This window comes from Schistocerca nitens, chromosome 1 (genome assembly GCF_023898315.1).
Source record: "Schistocerca nitens isolate TAMUIC-IGC-003100 chromosome 1, iqSchNite1.1, whole genome shotgun sequence".
NCBI lineage: Eukaryota > Metazoa > Arthropoda > Insecta > Orthoptera > Acrididae > Schistocerca > Schistocerca nitens.
Window position 1 is genome coordinate 1,701,527 of NC_064614.1, and position 18,743 is coordinate 1,720,269.

At 38.2% G+C, this 18,743-nt stretch overlaps 1 protein-coding gene across 1 annotated transcript in view; it reads left to right on the forward strand.

The window, feature by feature from the left end:
* Positions 1–18,743, forward strand: part of LOC126240382 (lysosomal alpha-mannosidase-like) — a 293,209-nt gene that overhangs the window by 186,679 nt on the left and 87,787 nt on the right. Inside the window, exon 9 of the mRNA XM_049947921.1 lies at positions 11,095–11,294. Coding sequence (XP_049803878.1) covers positions 11,095–11,294 — 200 coding nt within the window. The remainder of the gene's footprint in view (positions 1–11,094; positions 11,295–18,743) is intronic.

Here is an 18,743-nt window from a genome sequence, read left to right on the forward strand (position 1 = left end):
TGTTTAAATGCATCCCAGCCTTTCCTAGGCAGTTTTCACCCAGGTTTTTGTTTTGAACTATGACCACTGGCCCAAGATGATCACACTGTTCTTTGACAGCATAATGTATTTGGGATATATATTTGTCAGTTACTGATCTCCTTTTTATCAGATGGGATTCTGTATAGACACTTCTTGCCAAACAAATCACATTTTTTCTTTTGTTAATAATTCCTTTCATCACTGCTGCTTCTTTACAAATTTGTTCCAAGACACTACTGTAATTAGTCTTGGGTTCAGAATCTGGTTTTATGTTTCTCTGTTTTGAATTTACCATATCTCTAAAATACTTGTCGAACTGTTGCGTTCTAATTCCTGGTCTGATGTTGATTTTGGAGTTGGGTTCAGCAATATTTTGCTGCAGCAAAGTACCAATTATTAGACACGTATTTTGATCCATTGTGTATCTGTGGTCTTGTCTTTTCTGTTGTGTGTCATCATCTTCCATTTATCCACAACTTTTTTGCTTGCTGTTTTCATCATGATGCTGGAAATGCTGGATGTGTTGTTTTTAGGGTTCGTTGGTGTACATGTAGTTATACGGTTTTGCTTTTCTGTTTGATTTATTTCACACACACAGGACTGCTTTTCATTTATTTATTTATTTTATTTCTTACATCACGGATACAACTGTGACAATTTCACATGGATGTACTGTGTGTTAATTTTTACATTGTCAATGGCAAGTACTTATACACTATGCTTGCAAGTAAAGATAAGAAAGCTACTACAATGATCTGTAACACAATATGATTACATGAGAAACCTTAGGCCTACAGATTACAAAGTATAAAACATAGTAAGTTAAGTAACCCAGAGAGTTGAATGTAAGCAGTTAACACTAAAAGAGTTATATATGTGACAACAATGTACAACTTAATGTTCAGTTTGTATGATAATACATCTTATTTTATTTTAAGGCAATTTCACACTGTGTTTCATATACTCTTCCAAACTGTGAAATGAAATGGCTAAAAGAAATTGCCTCAGAAGCTCTTTAAATATGGATTTGTTGGCCATTTCACTTTTGATTTTTGGTGGAAGAGCATTAAATAGATTTATACCAGAGTACTGTACACCCTTCTCCAAAATCTTCGAATTTTTACCTTCAGTATGGAAATCATGTTTCCTCCTTGTGTTGTACGGATGGTATTCACTGTTAGATTTGTATAAGTCATTGTTTTTACTTATGAAACACATTAGTGAATATATGTATTGAGAAGTAGTTATAAGAATTCCCAGATTCCAGGATAGGCTTCTGCAACTGCATCTAGGGTCTACGCCACACATCACTCTAACAAATCTTCTGAGCAATGAATATTTTCTTTGAAAGAGTTTGATTTTGCCAGAAAATAATTCCATATGCCATCAAAGAATGGAACTAACCATAATATGCTGCTTTTTTTAATGCTATGTTTGCACTGTCAGAGATGATTCGCATTGCAAAAATTGTAGAGCGGAGTCTCTTGTAAAGATCTAAAATGTGATGAGACCAGTTTATTTTACAGTCAATCTTCATGCCTAGAAACTTTGTTACTTCCACTCTTTCTATGACCCGTGTGGCATATTTAACAGTTTTTTTTTTTCATCAGTTTTGGCAGTTGGGGTGAACTGAATATAATTAGTCTTACTAAGGTTTAGTGAAAGACCATTTCCAGTCAACCATTTTGTTAAATCTCTAAGAATAATATTAGCAGACTCGTGAATATTTTCCCATTTATGACCATTAACCATTATGTTCGTGTTATCTCCAAAGATGGTAAAATTACACTGCATCATGGTAGAATAAGGTAAATCATTTATAAATAACAGGAACAGTAAAGGACCAAGAATAGAGCCCTGTGGCACTCCACAATTTATGTGTCTCCATTCTGATGAAATCATTCCACCACACAAATTTTCTGACTTATCTAAGGCTACTTTCTGTTTCCTATCTGGCATGTATGACTGAAGCCAGTTATTTGCTACACCACTTATTCATAGATGGTCTGCCTTCAGTAATAGTATTTGGTGGTTCAGTGTCAAAGGCTTTAGATAAATCATAAAATAACCCTGTCATCACCCTTTTCTCATTTAGAGATTCCAAAACCTTATCTATAAAGGCATATATCGCTTCTTCAGTTGATATACCTTTCCAGAAACCAAGCTGATGTTTGCTAAGAATATTGAATTTATGTAGGTGCTCTAAAATTCTAGAACCTTTGAGAACACAGTCAGGAGAGACACTGGTCTGAAATTTGTAACATCAGTTTTCTCCCCTTTCTTAACGAGAGGCTTCACAATAGCATACTGTAGTCTATCAGGAACAATTCCCTCTTGTATTGTATTCTATTGTATTGTATTTTTATTGATCCAGGCAATCATAGTATTGTACAACTGTACATATGATATTGGACAGGTCAAGAGAGCTATTTACAAGTAATTTTTACAAACTGATTTTTGCATTATTTTGTAGCAAGGAAATTATCTATCTTAAACAAAACAGTTAATACAAATCATAGAATTGTATGGTTGTACATACGATATTGGATAGGTTAAGAGAACATATTTGCAAGTAATTTTTAATAAACTGATTTTACATTATTTTGTAATGAGGAAGTTAGCTAACTTTAACAAAACAGTAAATACAAATGTTGTATGGTAAAATACAAACAGCCCATACAAATGTAATAGTAAAGTAGTCCAGTGTATTTCATAGACATGCACATTATATAATAATCCAGTATATTTCATAGACATGCACAGTATATAATTTTCAGACCTAATTGAACATTTATCATAAAATTGTTTACAATTTTAACCCCTTTCAAAAAATGATCAACTACCTCTTGTAAAGAGGCATTGAAAATGTGACACAGTATACCACTTACAGAAGTACAACACTGTTTTAACAATTTTCTAGAAATATTGTCTACTCTACAGGAGTTCTTGGCTTTCATGGAGGCAATTGTTCTATCAATTTCTGATACTGTAATAGGTCTAATACGCATTTTAATAATTTTGTTAGGGACAGCATTTTGCAAAAAGGTCAAAGCATCATTCACAGATCCCTTGCAGCCTATTTGCTCAGACACTGACAGGAAGTGTTTATTAAAGATTCCAGCTATGATCTCAGGAATTTGCACTATATTCCCTTCATGTTTGATTTTGAAGTTTTCTATGGGTCTTTTTTTATTGTTCCCTGTCTCCTTGCCAACTGTTTGCCAGACAGTCTTCATTTTCGTATTGGAGTTATCTATTTCTTGTACATAATACAGTGCTTTTGATGTCTGACTAACTTTCTTTAGGATTTTACAATACATTTTATAATGGCTTATTAATTCTCTGTCCCTGGACCATCTGGTTGCAAAAGTTCCGTCTTACATTTACATGACACTCTTAATACCCTTTGTTATCCATGGCTTCTTTAAGGATGAGGAAATATTGTACCTAACAAACTTTTTAGAAAAATCTGCTTCAAAGTGGGATAGGAATTCATTTAAAAATATGTTAAACTTTGTGCACTGAATTCCAGTCTTCATGCTGCAGCTTATGGTTAAAAATTTTCAGGGACTTTTTGTTCATACGTCTGATTGCCTTCCAGGATGGTACTTTTCTTGAGAGGTCTGTAGTCTTGTAGAGTGAGGAGGTGTCCATCATGTTCTGAAATGCCATTTAAGATCGGGGTGACAGTGAAGTTCTGGTATAAACTTACATCTAAAAATATATTGTCTATCAGAGATTGACAGTCAGGTGTGATCCTAGTAGGAAAGTCAACCACTGATGGAAGATTGTGGGAACTCAGAAAATTCTGGAGCTGTACTTTGTTGTTGCATTCGGTTGTGAAGTTGACATTAAAGTCCCCAAGTAAGATAGTGTCATTATTTTTTGAAAATAAGGTTGATAGTAACAATTCTAACTGCACCATAAAGACTGGGAAATTGGTTCCTGGTGCCCTGTAGACTGTAACCACTACTAATTTTGAACTGTTTAATGTCACTTCTACTGCACCTACTTCAAACTGTTGGTCAATGCAATATTTCCTTACATCTACATATCTAAAAGTTAAGTTATTTTTAATGAAAATAGCTACTCCACCTTTTCCCATGCTATCCCTACGTAGTAGGTGGCAAGGCTATAACTGTCTGTACGTAACATTTCAATTCCTTCTGAAAATGGTGTTCTGAGAAACATAAGATCTGTGCATTGTTCAGAAAGTTTTTGTCAGTTATGTTAACTTCTAATTGGTCTAGTTTGCTTCTTATTCCCCTTATGTTTCGATGAAAAATGGAGAAGATATTTGGGTTATTACCTATTTTGGTGGTTTCTTCTTTCTCGTGCCTGTCGTTTAAAATCCTTCAGATGACGAGGACACACAACTCTACATTTACCTGTTGTTCTCTGTGAGGATGTTGATTTTTATCCAGTAGATGATGCCTTCTGTGCTGAAAATGATGAAGCTATTGACTTGCCTGTTGATTTACCTTGAACAGGTGCTGTCATTTCCCTTGAAGATGATGAAGCTATTGACTTGCTTGTAGGTGGGGATAAGATTGACGTTACTGTAGGTTTCGGGGATCGTACTGCTGTTGCAGCTGGCCTGACTGTTGACGATGATATTTTTGATGAACTGCATGTAGGTGGGTGCACAAGTAGTGTTGCTGTAGGTTCAAAGGCTGGAACTACTGCCTTTTCTTCTTCAGCTGATTTATTCTGAGGCACATGTAACCATTGAGTTAACTCTGTGTCATGAAGAAACTGGATCATCTAAGCATCTAGCTACTGAAACTTCTGATGCATTCCTTTCCTTAATTATTGTTATTAAACTTACTGGCAGAGGGATTACAGCATGACCTTCCACCTTGTTGCAGTTAATGGCACTTAACACTTCTCTGCACTAGCTTCCTTTCCCTGTGTGTTTCTGTGCATACCATGCTTTGTAAAGTGACCTTTCTCCATGCTGTTTGTGTCAATAATTGTAGCCTGTGGGAAAGTGCAGCAGAGTTTTCTAATTCTCCTGTTGACTTTGTTAATTTCTAAGTTAACACATGAGCTACTTATTAAGTCATGCCTATGTGGAACACTAAGCATGTGAACTTTTATATGTGAGAGCTTTTCCAAAGTTTCTTTGAGTGCTCTTGTTGCACGATGGCTTTCATTACGATAAACACCATTTGCACCACCTATTATGACAGGATGGAGGAATTTTTTTGTAAACTGTTCACAGTTTTTCACAATCTCGCCAAGAGGAGCACCTGATTTCACAACACTTGTAATTTTGTAGCAAGATTGCATAGCTATCATTATACTGGCTACTCCTTTGGCGTGGCTATCTCCTAATATACATATTTCACTTTTATCTGGCACTGAATTGACATTACAATCTTTCACTGTGGGTTTATTTGTAAGCTCACATAGTTGAGGTTGATGTTTTTGTCATTGGCAGAATTAAACATCACACTATCAACATTTAATTGTTCAGTAGGCCTATATGATAACAGCTTGCTGCACTTGTTAGTATTTGCTGAGAACAATGTTAAAGCAGGTTCATGAGGTTTTGAATGGATCGTTTCTTTAGGATTAGGGAAAAGATTATAAATAACACTTTCTTCTGAATTTCTTCTTTTTCCAAAAGTACTTATCACTTTTTTAATGTCGAGGACATATTTTCTTGCATTCTGTAAATCCTGTTTGAAGCAATCTTCCACGGATTCATTTAGACCATTTAAAAATTTCAAGAGAGCATTTACTAGTGGATCACACTGTGCCTGGCCACAACAACATGAGTAATCTGTCGTATTTATTTTACACAAACACAATGAGTGAATCCAGTTATTAATCACTACACACAATCTATGCAATTTATATCAATTAACACTACTAAATTTTGCGGAGCTGTTTACTATAACGTCTATACTCACCGCGATCTTGACGTAGTAATCCATCATTCCCTATTTGATTGTCAATATTTCTATGCTTAGTGTTTGAATAACACTTTGTAGTAGCTTTATAATTTGGCTTTTTGAGTCCACTGCACTTAAAAGATCAGCTGTTTTGTGATGTAAACAGCTGTAGTGTGTCCACGGGAATTCATCACTGATTAATTTCAGATTTACTTTCATGCACTTATTGTGTAACCAGAAGTTGCATTTTATGCACAAAATGCATTTCATCATTCACTTTTCAAATTCCCTACACAAAGACCTGTTTATTTTTGCTTCTTTAATGAGAATGAAGTGTCACTAAATTTGATGACTGACTAGTACAATGTCACAAAAATATGCGTCTTCCAGTTTGTAGTAGCTAGACTGAAATTTCGTTGTAATGTTATTACTTCATTTGGAAATTTACACATGTTGTTGTTGTTGTGGTCTTCAGTCCTGAGACTGGTTTGATGCAGCTCTCCATGCTACTCTATCCTGTGCAAGCTTTTTCATCTCCCAGTACCTACTGCAACCTACATCCTTCTGAATCTGCTTAGTGTATTCATCTCTTGGTCTCCCTTATCTTCAAATATTTCTCTGATACTTTTGTGTTTGGTGTGGCTATGTGTATGATCACCATTGGCACTAATCTCCACCCAGGATACCTCTCATTCGTACTCTCTATTTTCTCAGTAACTGTTGCCATCTTACTCATGACTGATGTCCAGCACATCTTTATTATATAGGAATAATCCTTTTGACACTTAAAATTTTGTTGCTGGTTATTTTAAATTTTCCTTTTGATGCACAATATTTTCTTGCTCATCGTTTCAGCCAGCTTCTGTCTCAAGTATTGTGTGAAAACTGCTATAACTGAAAGCATTTCTGAGGCCTTCTTCTGAATGCTTCTAGGACTTACTAATAATTGGCTTGAACTTACTTTTGTTATCTGAAAAGGTCATATTTTTCCCGTATATAACAAATACAGCATACCCTTTCGGCAAAGCAAGCTGGGATATTTTTATTTCCCTGCTTGTTTTCCCACCTGCATCCTTAAAATTCATTTTTTCACTTTTAACTAATTACCATTAGCCCTCCAGTGATCGTGCCTAAAAAAGTTACACAATAGATCACATAGATGACAATAGTCATCCACTGAGTTTCCCTATTTTATACGATTATATAATGTATTTTTATTTCTATTAATATGTATTATTGCCATAATATGAGTTCAAAAAAAATGAAATATACATTAAAATAGTTTACTGTTAGTTATGAATTTTAGTTTGTATAAAAATAAGTACAAATAAAAAAACATGAAATTCACAAATAAACAATTACAACATACTTTACAAATGTAATTTTGACCATGTATCAGCTCCATTTGAGAAAGTTAATAAACGAAAATACAATCATTCAAAACAGTCGTTACACACGTCGGAACAGTGATCTAGGCATACCCAATTTAGACACTTTGAGCACAACCTTCTCTACCAAAGATCTGGCATCTTCTCCTTGCACCTGCAGGTCGGTGTTCATTTTTACTGAATTTTGGTACTACTGTCTTGACTAATTGAGCACCCGAGTATTTTTGACACGTCATGGTATTTGGTGTGGAATCAGCTCCCAGCAAAATGATTCTATAGAATCATATCATTTGACTGCTTTATAGCCATTATTCACTGAGTATATGCACTGTGCGTTTATCCCAGACAAGTCCAGAAGATCGAAGAAAATAACGGCAGGCCACCTCCTTGTGTTCCTCACCACCGAATAGTTTGCAAAAAGCTGATCCACTATAACAACACCAACTTTTGTCTTAATGCAAAAAGTGACTATTTTGGGTTTTCTTTTGTCTCCAGCAGATACATCAATTAAATCATCCTCGTGCATTGAAGATACCAGAAATGTGGATTTCTTTTTTCTTTGGGTATAGGAAACAAGAGTCTTATTTTTTTGAAAACCAAAAACAGAAGTATTTAGTTGCTTCTTTTTATTTGGTAGGAACTCTTTTGGCAGTTCCCTTTTATTTATATTTTTTCAGGGTTCCTATATAAGTAATATTTTTTTCAAGTAATGCTTCCACCAGAGGAATACTGGAAAACCAATTATCACCAGTAATATTGCTATTAGAACTATCAATTGGTTTGGCAAGGTGAAGGACAACATATTTTCCAGCATTGCTGACTAAATAAGGCCCTGGTTCCTGTTTTGCACAGAAAACTTCTAGATTCATCGTGTACATCATTCTACAATCTACAAGTGGGAATACCTCTATTCCATATTTGGCAGGTTTGCTTGGAATAAACTACCGGAAGGAACACTTCCTCCTAAAAGGAAGCAGTTGTTCATCAGACGTGAGGTATTCGCCTGGTGTGAAATAACACTGAAAAATCTTTATTAATACAAAATTGTTATGGCTTTCATGGCCACTTGTTGACAAACTGCCTATTGGCTTCTGTCTCGGGTTCCTCGGCCGACGTTCAGATAATGATTTTTCTGACATTTCACCAGCACGAGTGGCTGGCATTGTCAAAGCTTCACCCTCCATTGCCGGTGGTGAACTGGAGCCGAGCTCGCGGCCGCAGACTATATGTACCTGGCGCGCCAACGTCCAAGGGCTTCACAGTCATTTCCGGTGCAGTTCTGCTCTTGCTACCTGCGACGGTCGTTCACTGCAATACGGGAAGCCAGGATCCGTTTACCTTAAGGCTTTCCTCTTTCTTGTTGAAACTGTTCGCGTGTTTTTGTATTTATACAGCTTCTCTAAACAAGCGTGTGTGATAGTGCTTCTCTACAGCCAGAACTTCAGTGTCGGCGAATTTGATTACGTGGTCGGTCTCATTCAGTGCGTGCTCTGCCACGGCCGATTTCTCCACCTGCCCCAACCTGCAATGTCGCTTATGCTCTTTGATCCTGGTGTTAATGGATTGTCCAGTCATTCCGACATAAACTTTTCCGCATGTGCATGGTATACGGTTTCCTCAGAACCGACACACACGGACCGATACCTGCACAAACTGTCAAACCCCCACCCGAGCCAGAAAAGAGGCATGATTAGTACGCTCGTAACGAGAGCAGGACGAATATGTGAACCTCAACACCTCAAACGAGAAATGCAACACCTGGAAACTGTTCTGAGGAGCAATGGGTACTCCACAAATTACATTAGAAGTGTAACAGAGCCAAACACTCGGCGAAGTAAGGAACCAGAAAAAGAAATGTCGGGTACGGCCTTTCTGCCATACATTCCCAGAGTGACGGACAGAATCGGCCGTATATTGCACAAACATGGCGTAAAGACGATTTTCAAACCGACAAGGAAGATCAAAGAGTGTCTTAGATCGGCGAAGGAGAAAAGAGACCCACTTGCAATGTCGGGAATATACCATACACCATGCATATGCGGAAAAGTTTGTCGGAATGACTGGACAATCCATTAACACCAGGATCAAAGAGCATAAGCGACATTGCAGGTTGGGGCAGGTGGAGAAATCGGCCGTGGCAGAGCACGCACTGAATGAGACCGACCACGTAATAAAAATTCGCCGACACGGAAGTTCTGGCTGTAGAGAAGCACTATCACACGCGCTTGTTTAGAGAAGCTGTAGAAATACAAAAACACGCGAACAGTTTCAACAAGAAAGAGGAAAGCCTTAAGGTCAACAGATCCTGGCTTCCCGTACTGCAGTGAATGACCGTCGCAGGTAGCAAGAGGAGAACTGCACCGGAAATGACCGCGGAGAAGCCCTCGGACGTTGGCGCGCCAGGTACATATAGTCTGCGGCCGCGAGCTCGGCTCCAGTTCACCACCGGCAATGGAGGGTGAAGCTTTGACAATGCCAGCCACTCGTGCTGGCGAAATGTCAGAAAAATCATTAGATGAATGTCGGCCGAAGAACCCGAGACATAAGCCAATAGGCAGTTTGTCATTCTTTATTAAGTTTTCCATAAGGTACGAATTGGCGCCAGCTTGTCTGATTTCTTCTGCGTGCTCTCGTACTGTAGTCATAAAAGCGGAGGCAACGCATCAGAAAACGAAATCTATGCTTGCTCATTGATAAATAGCAAGCTTCAATTCCACATCCTTTGGAGTTATCCCATATTTTTTTAGTACTTGTTCTAGTGCAATGTCGAGAACCAATAAGTAAAATAATTCCAATCAGGGCACGAATTTCAATTTCATCTGTGAGATGTGCATCTCTGTCTCTGCAGAAATTATTCTTAATTTTCTGAATATACAGATTTTTTATATTTTGTAATGATACTGATTATTCCATCATAAACAATAGTCTGCACCTGGCCAGACGAAATGACACCATCACAGTCTGTAGCTAAAGATAACACATCAGAAAGCTCAAGAATCATGAGAGGTATCTGGAATGGCACAGTTATCATTACAGAACCCTGACAGCAGCTGAACCCGTTGGTGACTCAGCTTCAAACTGTTCACAGACAGCAGCTGACTCCCTTTGAGTCCGCATACAACAAAAACGGTTCCTATCCAGCTTGTATTTTTAGTTAGAACTAATTAGGCATGTGAGAGAATTGGAGAACTTGCTTTAAATAATACAGTAAACAAAGTAAATTTTTTGTGAAACCCAAGTACTTCTACTGTTGTAAGTTGGGCTGCTGATTCACTGTACCACAAAAGCTGGGCCCTATTGAATCAGGTTTTCAGCAGTTGCCATTGTTCAAATCTGTAGGTACTGACATTTATGACAGCAAGAAGTAACAGTATAAATTCTTACACCTAAGCTTATTTATTATATACACAGAAAGAAACAAGGAATTTCTGAATAAAGCACTAATGCTCAGAGACAGAAGTTAATCAGATGTTTGCTTGCACTCAAAAGCATGTAATAGAATTAATAAGTAAACTAATTCATTGTGCAAGTACTCAAATATTGCAGCTGTTGATACTGATGCTGTAGAAGTTACTCCGTGATTTGTACAATCACCTCATGAGTCACAGTAATAGCGACATGAAGGGAACTTAACAAATGTTTGCATTCTAAATGTTTCATTCATATGTTATTAAAAGAAGTATGACTACACCATTTGTCAGAGTAGTTACTTTGCTTTTTTCTAGTATGCCAGTGTTGTGTATTCCACTGTCATTAGCTAGAAGAATTTATTGTATCCATTATAGGTCTGCAAGCAATTATATGCACTGGCAGATGTGGAAGAAGAATATGAAGAGCAATTGAGTAATCTGCGTGAAGCACTGGGCATCATGCAACATCATGATGCCATTACAGGCACAGCAAGACAGAATGTTTTTGAAGATTACAGTCGTCTCATATACGAAGGATTTCAGCACTGTGGAAACATTACTGAAAGAGCTCTACGGTAATTTTATTTTTTATTTTTTCGTTTCCATATTTGCAATACAAATGAGAAAATAACTACCTTCTCTCAAAAGTGAAGAAATAAATAAATGTCTCAGGTACCCACTGGTGCTGTATTTAATTTACTTATAATCTGAAATGTAGAGCTTCGTCCTTAAATGGAGGGTCAGACCAACTTTATTTTGAATTAACGGCATTAACAGTTTGATTTTGTATAATTTAACCCTTTCCAGCCCAACTTTTATTTACTTGTGGGAAAAAATATTTTTTTGCGCATTTCCCTACACAATGATAGGAATAATATATATTTATAAGAAATTTTGATATTTTTTTTGTTTTTGGAGGGAAATTTGGGCTGACTCCATATGGCATCATTGGGCAGGATTTGTTTCCTTCAGTCAGGTGGTTGGGATGTCACAGTGTTTGGTAATGGAAGTTGAATGAATATTTTAATTTCTTTTTTCCAGCATGATTGTTACTCGGAACCATCCAGAACATTCTCTGCCAGGGTTTTGAGTACCTCTCATAATGCCATGAAATAAGGAATATCCTACCCACTATCCTTCCCACCACTCACGCAACAGCATTCCACCACCCAACAAATCTACATAATATCCTTGCATATCACTACTCCACCACTGTTCCCAACCCCTTGCCTCATGGTTTATGCCCTGCAACAGCCATATGCAGGACCTGTCCAATACATCTTCCCAACACTACCTAATCCAGTCAGGTCACGGTCATCTCCTATTCCACCAAATGCAGGGCTAGCTGTAAAAGCAGTCACATGATCTACAAACTAAGCTGCTACCACTGTCCTGCTTTCAATGTGGACATTACGACCAACAAGGTGTCTGTCTGGGTGAACGGTCACGAAAAACTATGGCCGAGAGACAGCAGGACCATCCAGTTGCTGACATGCTGCCCAACACAGTGTGTTTCACTTCAGTGACTGCTTCACAGTCTGCACAATCTGAATACTTCCAACAACACCAGCTTTTCCGAATTGTGCGGGTGAGAACTCTACCTGCAATATGTGCTATGTTCCTGTAACTCTTCCTGACCTCAAAATTCGCTAGTTCCCGTTGTCCGCCTACCTATCCCCTTTGCTGCATCCATACTAGTATTACACAGTCTTCTTTTCTGTCAATCCACCCACTAGTCTTTTTCCCCTTCTCTACCCCCCCCCCCCCAAACCACTTCCCCCAAAACAAAACACTTGACTACACGTAGCAGCCTTACTCTGTCCTGCCTGTGGCCCTGCATGCTCCCACAAGCAGCATTACTCCTTCCCATACCCCTACCCATTATCCCTTCCCCTCCCGGCCCAATACCTCCTCCTTACCCCACCACCTACACCAGATTGCTGCTGCCATCAGGTGCAGTTGTTGTGTACTGTCCAGCCACAGCGACCAGAGACAGTGGTCATGTGTATGTGAGTTGTGTGAGTGTGTGTGTGTTCTCTACTTTTGAAGCAGGCTTTTTGACAAAAATCTTAAATGTATTGTAGTCTTTTCATTTTGGCTGTCTGTAACTCTGTTCTTTCTCTGTATCATGAGTAGCAGTTTGTTGTTGTGGTCTACAGTCCTGAGACTGGTTTGATGCAGCTCTCCATGCTACTCTATCCTGTGCAAGCTCCTTCATCTCCCAGTACCTACTGCAACCTACATCCTTTTGAATCTGCTTAGTGTATTCATCTCTTGGTCTCCCTCTATGATTTTTACCTTCCACGCTGCCCTCCAATACTAAATTGGTGATCCCTTGATGCCTCAGAACATGTCCTACCAACCGATCCCTTCTTCTAGTCAAGTTGTGCCACAAACTTCTCTTCTCCCCAATCCTATTCAATACCTCCTCATTAGTTATGTGATCTACCCATCTAATCTTCAGCATTCTTCTGTAGCACCACATTTTGAAACCTTCTATTCTCTTCTTGTCCAAACTATTTATCGTCCATGTTTCACTTCCATACATGGCCACACTCCATACAAATACTTTCAGAAATGACTTCCTGACATTGAAATCTATATTCGATGTTAACAAATTTCTCTTCTTCAGAAACGCTTTCCTTGCCATTGCCAGTCTAGATTTTATATCCTCTCTACTTCGACCATCATCAGTTATTTTTCTCCCCAAATAGCAAAACTCCTTTACTACTTTAAGTGTCTCATTTCCTAATCTAATTCCCTCAGCATTGCCCGATTTAATTTGACTACAGTCCATTATTGTCGTTTTGCTTTTGTCGATGTTCATCTTATATCCTCCTTTCAAGACACTGTCCATTCCGTTCAACTGCTCTTCCAAGTCCTTTGCTGTCTCTGACAGAATTACAATGTCATCGGCAAACCTCAAAGTTTTTATTACCTCTCCATGGATTTTAATACCAACTCCGAATTTTTCTTTTGTTTCCTTTACTGCTTGCTAAATATAAAGATTGAATAACATCGGGGATAGGCTACAACCCTGTCTTACTCCCTTTCCAACCACTCCTTCCCTTTCATGTCCCTCGACACTTATAACTGCCATCTGTACAAATTGTAAATAGCCGTTCACTCCCTGTATTTTACCCCTGCCGCCTTCAGAATTTGAAAAAGAGTATTCCAGTCAACATTGTCAAACGCTTTCTCTAAGTCTACAAATGCTAGAAACGTAGGTTTGCCTTTTCTTAATCTAACTTCTAAGATAAGTCGTACGGTCAGTATTGCCTCATGTGTTCCAATATTTCTACGGAATCCAAACTGATCTTCCCCGAGGTCGGCTTCTACTAGTTTTTCCGTTTGTCTGTAAAGAATTCGCATTAGTATTTTGCAGCTGTGGCTTATTAAACTGATTGTTTGGTAATTTTCACATCTGTCAACACCTGCTTTCTTTGGGATTGGAATTATTATATTCTTCTTGAAGTCTGAGGGTATTTCGCCTGTCACATACACCTTGCTCACCAGATGGTAGTTTCGTCAGGACTGGCTCTCCCAAGGCCGTCAATAGTTCTAATGGAATGTTGTCTACTCCCGGGGCCTTTGAAACACCCCCTTTTTAAATTCTTTTATTGGGTTTTTGTGTAATTTATCAAAGCTGCCAAACAGTTAATTATCATGATTATATGACCGTGTGCTTAATGGAAGAAAGGCTACCGGTTTTTCTGCTGGTTTCGGGGGTATTTCAACCGAGTGCGGCTGTTCTGAGATTGAATAGTGGAAATGATAGAAACTTTGTCTATTATTAAGGACCACAAAGGTTGCGATGTACAAACTGAAAGGGAAACATTCCACGTGGAAAAATATATCTAAAAGATATATTTCCCCTCTTTCCTGATGAGGCAACAGTTTGTTGCGAAAGCTTGAATTTTGTGTGTATATTTGTGTTTGTTTGTGTGTCTATCGACCTGCCAGCGCTTTTGTTTGGTAAGTCTCATCATTAGATATATATATATATATATATATATATATATATATATATATATATATATATATATATATATATATATATATATATATAACACACAAATGCTGAGGCAGTTGCTACCTTCATCTTACACATCTGATCACAGTTATATCTTTTTATTGGTTGTTGAAATCAGTACTTCGTTACACGCAATGCTGATGGTTAACATTCACAACAATCCTCACTGCAATCCATGGTTGTTGCTGGCCGACGTGGTTGACGCGAAACACATAATTCGGCACTTGTCACTTTCTGTTTCATATCACTCGCGAATCGGTATTAGTGAGGGGCAACCCCACGACGAACAGGGGGACGTGCTCACTCGTCATACTCCGGTGAATTTACTCGACCACCATTCTTGCCCGTCTTTCCCGCACTACTTCTCACTCGACACTTTCTAGTACTACTGTGCACTCGACACTCGTCTCACCGCCTTCTGCAGCGCTCGACAATCGACTCCTATTTGCTATCGACCCAGGCATCGGATACTAGGATCTATGTTCGTGGGATCATGGATTCCTTACATCCCTGCCCTAAAAACCTTCTTTGTAGCTACAGGCAAAAAAGAATAATAGGAAGAAATTATCACATAGCATATAAATGAAAATGAGGAACATAAGTTCTGGTTCACATACTGAGAGTTACATCAAATCACAAATAATAACCTATTGACTCCAGTAGCAAACTGCCCCTACAGAAACATAATACAAAATCAATCTATCTTAATTAACACAGCATGGTAAATACTTTTATAAAACTTTGTCTTACATTCAATTACCAAAAATCTTCACTTTCAAAGGTTTGTACAAGCCATTAACTACGTTATCTGTTATTACTCGCTACAGCAGAGACAAAAAAACAAATTTATTGAATGCCAGCTACCCCTTCGGTATGCCGTCTTTTGAGTGGGGTTCCTGCCGTCCATACTACTATCATCCTAACTTATAACTCACTTGGCCACACATGCGAAAGTTAAGGAAGAAATTCACAAGTTATTCATTTGAGTCTTTAACACAAGCAAAATTGTATATCAAAACAAAATATAGCATTTACACCTTGACTTATGCAATTATTTTACAATCCCTCATACCTCTACAGATTAAATAGTATTAAATGCTCCATTATTGCACTAAATGTGTCTACCTAACTATTTGCATCACTATAACTAATGTGGTCATCCAATAAAAAACTTTAAATTGCTGATCATTTCATTTTGCCAAACATTTATACTGCCATGTGTGAATTGTTATCACTAATGCTCAGATGAGAGGTGTAATATGTACTGTTATATTGACATTAATCCAAATCTGCTATACGGATATTTATTATTTATTACGTGCCAGAATACTGCTTCTAAAGCTTGGCCTAAGTATAACCACAACTGACTCTGATAGCTAATTGGATACATGAATTACTCATTACTCATAAGTTACACTTTCCGTTTTATCAGCATACCTCAGATCAACATGTATACCTACAAACAACTTGCGAACGGATACTGCTCATGTGCTAAATGACATACTTCAATACTTCAAACATCTCATACTCAATACATTTCATTACACATAACTCCCTCAAATTAACAGCAACTTCAACTGCAAATAAATATATATTTTCAACCTACATCAATCCTCCATATACTTCAAACATCTCATACTCAATACACTTCATTACACCTAACTCCCTCAACTTAACACCAACTTCAACTGCAAATATATATGTAGTAACACTGTTCACGTTACATCGCACTTCACGTAGCGTAGACCGGGACTGTGTCCTAGGCATGCCCGATGTTAACTGACTGGGCACGGCCCGTGCTGCCGGAGTTGTTGTTGTTGTTCTTGTTGTTACGCCAGCAGAGGTCGCGTCCGAATTCTCGGGTGCCCTCTGGTGGACGGGACTCTACTTGCGGCAACTACTGTCCGTGACGCGCCGTGCCAATGTGCGCCTCCCGCGATCTTTCTGGTGGCTACTACTATATATATATATATATATATATATATATATATATATACGATGAACGGAGAGGCCAAGGAGCCTGGAGTAGTATCCAGGCTCCTTGGCCTCTCCGTTCATCGTATTTCACATCATTTATTCGAACAACTATCTCCTCATGCATTTGTTTCTTTATATGTTCATATACTTACAAGCTGATACATTACTTCAATTCTCTTACAATTGCTTGACCTTTTTATGCCTCATAAAACAACTCTGTAAGATTACACAAACTCTTGTTTGACCAATTAGCTTCCCACCACATTTTATAAACATTAAATTTCTGATCTGGTTCTCCTGTTATTACTTCTGGCACTATTAGTTTTGTAATGTACTGACACTAAACTGATTTTTAACTTATCGATTCTCTGATATCTCACACACTACACCAACAGTAACTACTTAGGCCTATCCTTATTTTAAGTCAACTATAAATCTGCTACATGGGTCCTGACTGAATTACTTTGATGACCACCACCAATCCTAACTACTACACACTAACTTTATTAACCTAAGGATAGAGAAAGATGGTAGAGGAGTGAAACTTGAAATGAGAAATAAAGTCTCACCCAGCTGGGAGTGTACCAGTCCCCACTTGGTATACCAGCAAAAGAGTTGCTGGCTCCCTACACCTAACTTTCTTCAATTCGTATCTCATGAACCATTTGTATATCTTCTCCCCTCTCATAATTCCTGTCATTATCATCTCTCCTATGATTGTGGTAAAACTGCCGACCATTGCCATGGTTCCTATGTCCATTACCCCCACCTCTACCTCTGTAATTTGGTGGGTCATTAAAATGACTTTGATGGTAATTATTTCCATCTGGGTTCTGATCACGCATCTGATTGTTTTCCTGTGCATGAATAGTTTCTAATTGCTCCAATACTTCCATTAAAGTATCTTTATCTTTAATCAGGCTTCCAGATAAGTTTTCTTGCATTCTACGACTTAACCTCCTTTTAATTGCTGATATCATTATGTCGTCATTCAACGGCTGCTCCAATGTTTCATTCAAATCCCATAGATGCTCAGCAAATTCTCTCAAGGTACCTCTACATATATTAAGGGACTTGTGATGCAGTAAATCTTAGAGTGTTGCACACCGGTAACTTTTGGACCAGTATTTCTTTAAAAACTCTTCCTCAAATTGACTGTAGCTGGTAACGTCTTGTTTCTTCCTAACTCCCCAGGTGAAAGCTTCACCTTCCATTCTGTCTATTGCGAACTGAATTTTATCTGCATCTTGTAAGTGTGCTGGGAAAACTCCTCGTAACCACTTAGTAAATATCATTGGGTGCAATGCCCCTTTGGGTTTATATTTTTGTCCCATGTTGGTCTGGGTATACCTATTATCAGCATTTACTAATGTAATGAGCTTGCCCTCTCCTACTGTTAAGGTGGCACTATTTATCTTCCTATCAATCTCTTCGGTTTCAGTTTCTAGCTGTTGGACTCCCTCCTGCAGCTGTTTGATCTCATTTGTGACGATATGCTCCACAGCCTCGTCCAATTTCACTTGTCTATTTCCCAATTTACCAATATTGACTTGGCACTGCTGCTGTACTTGTACCACGTCTTTAATCTGCTGGTGTTGTTGTGTTTCCATTTTCTGCAGTCTCCCTTCTAATTCAGTTTTGACACCCTCAACATCTCCCTCAGCTTTTCCAATTATCTCTGACTTCATATCATTCATCTCTTCTCGGAGTTGATCTACCTTCACCTGTAGCTCGTCATCTCTCTCCTGAAGAGTTATTCTCATCTGTTCCTGGAATTCCTGCAGTCCTTTCCTTAAGCTTTCTTGGTTTTCTTGGAACATCTGTGCTATACTTTTCTTGATGTCTTTATTCTCTTTCTTGATTTCTTCATTTCCTTTGGATATTTCTTCTATACGTTTGTTGGTTTCTTCACTTCCTTTGGACATCCCTTCTATTCGCTTGTTGATTTCTTGGAGCATCTCTCCCATATGCTTGTCGATTCCTTGGAGCACCTTAAGTATTACTGACTGCGATT